The sequence below is a fragment of the Montipora capricornis genome, chromosome 2 (genome assembly GCF_036669925.1).
Source record: "Montipora capricornis isolate CH-2021 chromosome 2, ASM3666992v2, whole genome shotgun sequence".
NCBI classification, from domain to species: Eukaryota; Metazoa; Cnidaria; class Anthozoa; order Scleractinia; family Acroporidae; genus Montipora; species Montipora capricornis.
This window is the reverse complement of record NC_090884.1, coordinates 38192731-38197730: the sequence shown is the minus strand read 5'-3', so window position 1 is coordinate 38197730 and position 5000 is coordinate 38192731. Positions and strand designations below refer to the sequence as shown.

Sequence of the window (5000 nt, the reverse complement as noted above, 5' to 3'; positions counted from 1 at the left end):
GGGGATAGGGAGTGCCACTTCCATTTCCTGCTCATTCTTTCTTACTTTCTCCACGTCGAATTGCAATTTTAAAATGTAAACAACATCAAGATTTTATACTTTTAGGTGGTATGGAAAAGAGCACATTTTCTCGGCTGTGGAAAAACTCGGGTGAGTGGAGAACCATATTACATTGCTCAAATGGACATCCCGGGAGTCATAGCGGGCGTACCTGGTTATGACAAGTCTAACGTCGGACGCCCGAAAGAGGTAACGATACTCTCTTTGAACTTTTACGAAGACCAGTTAACTATTAAGTGAAATTTTGAGCCAGTGCTGACCCGATATTAGGATAATATGGGTAGATATCCCATGCAGCTGAGCTTCTGTCAAAAAGATCATGATTAACATGATAACCACAAACGTAAAAAAAAATTGGTGATTTCACGTCGTTGTTACGCAAAGTACCGCCAAAATGTGTGCTTAAAGGGCCTATGTCACGTTGCTTTAGGGTGTTTAGGGAAAATCCACTTTTATAGCAAGAGTTTAAAACCCGAAAATGATAATGTGGAATTCCTTCCCTGCTAAAATTATCGTTACATCACAAACAAGATGATGCTGAGCAAAAACAACCTTTATCCAGGCGATTTGCCATAATTTTGAAAAACGTCGGGCCGACTTTTTTCAAAATTACCCAAATTCAATAGGCCATTTGAATGACTCCGGTTAGTTATCGTTGTGTGAACTCTATTAACCCTGGTTCGGCCTGGGTTAAATCTCCAGTGGTAGGTTCGACCTGGGTCGAACCTGAGTTACTTTTGAAGAAGTGTCGTCATGTCTGCCTCCTCCTCAAAGCGAGTCTAAGTGCGAAGTTTTTGTTATGAAAATTAGGTTTCATTCATATGTAAAGTAGAACTAATTACCATCACAAAAACTTCGCACTTAGACTCGCTTTGAAAAGGAGGCAGACATGAACTCGGAAATGGCCTATCCGTTTCATGATCAATCTTCTCCATTTGTGTCCATCCGTGCTTCTCTTTCCTTTTGTTTAATTGTTGTATTTGTATTATGCTGTTCAACAGGTTTAAGTGGTTATTGCAGTGTTTCATGCTAGTTTCTGGGCATTTTGGATGTCATGAAATTATCTCATTTTGCGTGCCGCGCGATTATTTTTTGCCTTGTTGTTGTCGTTGCCACGGTGGTCGTCGTTGTTTCTTTAAACGGCCATTGCTCGATTTTACTTACTAAGAACACCAATCAGAGGCGTTGGGGGTGATTTAGCCCCATCTGATTAGCCATTATTTGGCGGGACCTGTATTCTAAATTTACATAGCACCGTACACTGATGGGCCAAGGCTAAATGAAAGAGATCGAGACTTCTGGTTTTAGACTTCTGATATCGTCAATGGTAAAAATCGTGTGTCTCTGGTGTTACAACCACATTTAAACGTTCTGTTGACTGTCACTAAGCATGGTTAGTGGTATGGTTAGAAAAAGGAAGCCTGCTAATTGCCTTTTTGGAAAATTAAAAAAGGAAGAAAATGAGCAATAACTTATGGCCGTCGACTGTTAATTTAAAGGTATTTTTGTCCCGGTTTATCATTATACAGCAAATGTAGATCTTAACAAGTGTTATTGAAATCTAAAACGAAAATTGGGAGTAACCACGCATTTTTCAAAGATAATTAATCAGCTATATTTGTAAAAAGCTTTAAAATACAAAGCAATGTATGGCGTTCTTTCTCAAATTGAAACTTAATTATGTCTCCAAAATGCTTGGCTACCCCCAATTTTCTTTTTGTATACTAAGATTTCTTGCTAAGATCTACTTTCTCCGGATAGTTTTAAACCGCGCAAAAATATCACTTTATTGGTAAGCATCACCGATAGTAAACCCGTGTATCTCGAGATGCGCAGAAGGTATGGGCAATAACGATAGTAGGCTTCGTCCTCACCCATGAAAGTGTGTGACCCATAATAGATTCTGGATGATAAACATGGAGACTCTTAAGAGTTTATTTATTTTTGCCACAATACAATTGCATATATTAATATAAAAACAGTTGAGACAATAATGGTGAGGAGGCCTAAAAGAAACGCTTATTTTAATTAGGCCTCCTCAGTTTAGTTTTGTAGAATAGAATTAAGAAAGTAAACGACAACATGGCGACGGATACATATTATTACACTTATGGAAAATACAAAATTAAAAGGAAAGGAAATCTGCCATAATCTTGGCAAAACACTTGCCTTGTATGTTAGCTACGCCATGCTGATGAGGCCCACAAGGCCGAAACAGCTGTCCATGGCTGCTAATTGACCGGGTGAAATGGTTGTGCACATGCGTGATGTGTTGGCACATTTATATAAGGATACTAATAGTTATTACAACGCCTTTAGAGCTTTTTTAAAGGAGGTAGGGGAGGACGAGTTAACGATCTCAGTAGTCAAAGAGTTGCAAAAAACGGCAAATTGTTTGATGTTAGTCCGGCAGAGAGATAGACAGAAAGCATGGGAATTCAGTCTTCAGCATACTTCATAAATGGTCAACCTGCTTTAAAAGATCATCTTATTCCTCATCATTGTATCCTTACGTTTCAGCCGGACCTGGGTTGGTTCATGGACAGTTCGCCATATTGGAAGGAAATGCAGACAAAGGACTCAATTCCTAAGAACATCGAACATAGAATCCTATGAAAAGGAGTTCTGTGTTCTCAGGAAAGGTTTCTAGGAATTGACCGCTGTTTTACGTATTTTTTGTAAATATTGATGATGATTGGTCGCTATTACGATCCTGCAATAATAACAATCAGACATCAGTACTATTATTTGAAAAACACTTGAGCATAAGAACTATTTTCGGATGTCGGCTTCTTTCTAAGGATGATACAATTAAGAAATGTTACTCTTTAAGATTTAAGTCAACACGGATGATGTGTAAGAGACTCGTTGGAATAGGAAAGAGTTTTGGCAAAATGCACAGGTAAAGTTTAATGTTCGTTCATCCCCGTGAACGGTTGTTTCTTACTTTAAGACCATATATCGGATACCTGTGTACACAAATGTCATTTCGAAGAATGTGTTTATGTATTAGGGCAACAAACTCGTCACTGACTTCTTGTCTTAGCATAAAGCCAGGCACACTAACTAGAAGGAAATCTCTTCGGTCTCAAGTTCATTCTAGAGTACAACCACGTTCTCTGTCAAACGGGAAGAAGTCCAAACGGGCCGTAAGAGGGGAAGTATTTGGCCCTGAAGCGAATAATGTCGGCTTCCTTTCTTCTTATACTGTCATACTTTTGTTTCTTATACAGTTTGTGCGTTTTGTAATTCATCTGTGTACGGAGAAGAATCCTTGAACCAGTTGCTGTCATCCTGATGAGCAAATAACGTATTAATTAATTGATTAATTAGTTGCTTAATGAGTAAATGAATAAATAAAGTAAATAAAAATAATAAATAAAGTAAATAAAGTAAATAAAAATAGATAAATAAAGAAAAAAGGATAAATAAATTATTAATCAATCAATGAGCAAATAATTTATTTATTAAAAAAGTAAATAATAATAATAATAATACAATTAATAATATTTATTACTTTTATTAATATTATTAAAGTATTATTAACCCTCGTTATCTTTGGAACACTCTTTTTTTCGATAAGAACATCTAATTTTGGAGCCGAGGCTGAACGTTCTTATACATATTTGCGCTGTGAGGCAGAAAAAGTCTTTAAGATGTTCTTCAGTTTACATGGTATAGTATTTCAATAAATCAACGGGGACGTGACTAGGAAACCGCTATCAAAATGCTTGCTCATTACTACAAACTGAGATGTATATAATGCAATAATGGAGAAAACCATTGTTATGTTATACAAAATATGCCCTTAAGTATTTGAGTTAATTTACATTGATTTACCATTATGTCATTCTTTCATTTAAAATACAATGAGCAAATTAAAAACTTTCTTAATCGACTCTCAGGCTGAGAAATGTTATTAATTTTGGTTAATCTCAGCCTCAAAGTTCTTAAAAAAAGGCTTTTAAACAAAAAGAGTGTATAACTTAGAGATTGGTGAAAACGTGCTCTTGTTTTTTTGAATTGCCAACGCCTAATACATATTAAGTAACGTTCTCCATGATCTATTGTTTATTTGAATTTGTATCCTCTTTATACGGATCATAAATTTTGCTTAATTGCTCAAAAAGTTCATGTGCAACGACTCACTTTATGGGACAATCATTCGTTGACCAGCCATTAATTTCCCTATAGCGTTACTCACCAAACTACCGATGGGTAAATATAACAAGAGTTTTATAAGTATGTCATTGACCTATGGCTCGTACCAGCATTGGCTTTTATAGGTTGAATGTCATGCTTTGCTCTCCAATGGTTGGTGCTTTGTCGTAATGAGCCACATACCACGGCTCACCATAAAAACCCCCACGAGCACAGCCGATCTTGCGAGCTCCTTTCCAAATTATCTGTGCGAAGTGATCCACTATCTAAGAAAGATAATGACACTTGCATCAAGAATTGGTCACAAATTAACCCATCTCTCTACAACTTTCAATTCTACTGCATGAACCTGTCTACGACACATGCAGATCTTTAAGGGTCATGGCCCATTATTCATGTTGTAGAGTATCTTTTCGTGTCCATTGTTTCGGAGGCAGTCTCAAGAACTATTGCAAAAACTGCGTTATCCCCCCTACAGACTCTGCCAGCATCCTCAATTGCTCCTCTTGATAGAAGTAAAGATCTTGTTTAGAAACAAAGATAACACACCAACTTAACGAAATCAAAAAAGATAACTCTGACTCGAAAAGAGGACAATGGTGGTCCAAATCACAGTTTGTAAATTGAGGAAGGCATTTTATGAGAATTGAATATGGTTAAGGTGAATTGTAACCACTGTGTTTCCTAAGTCCAATAGATCTGTTTTAATACGTTAAATTTCAGTATGAAATTCATGTTTTAGGGAACACATGACAGGTATTCTGATACACATTCCTAAG

At 36.7% G+C, this 5000-nt stretch overlaps 1 protein-coding gene and 1 pseudogene across 1 annotated transcript in view; one reads left to right on the top strand and one right to left on the bottom strand.

The window, feature by feature from the left end:
* Nucleotides 1-3374, top strand: part of LOC138037262 (uncharacterized) — a 16181-nt gene extending 12807 nt beyond the window's left edge. The window contains exons 13-14 of the mRNA XM_068883231.1: nucleotides 106-249; nucleotides 2581-3374. Of these exons, the coding sequence (XP_068739332.1) occupies nucleotides 106-249; nucleotides 2581-2676 (240 nt within the window). The 3' untranslated portion in view covers nucleotides 2677-3374. The remainder of the gene's footprint in view (nucleotides 1-105; nucleotides 250-2580) is intronic.
* The window catches only part of LOC138037979 (Golgi-associated plant pathogenesis-related protein 1-like), a 6809-nt pseudogene continuing 5094 nt past the window's right edge, over nucleotides 3286-5000 (bottom strand).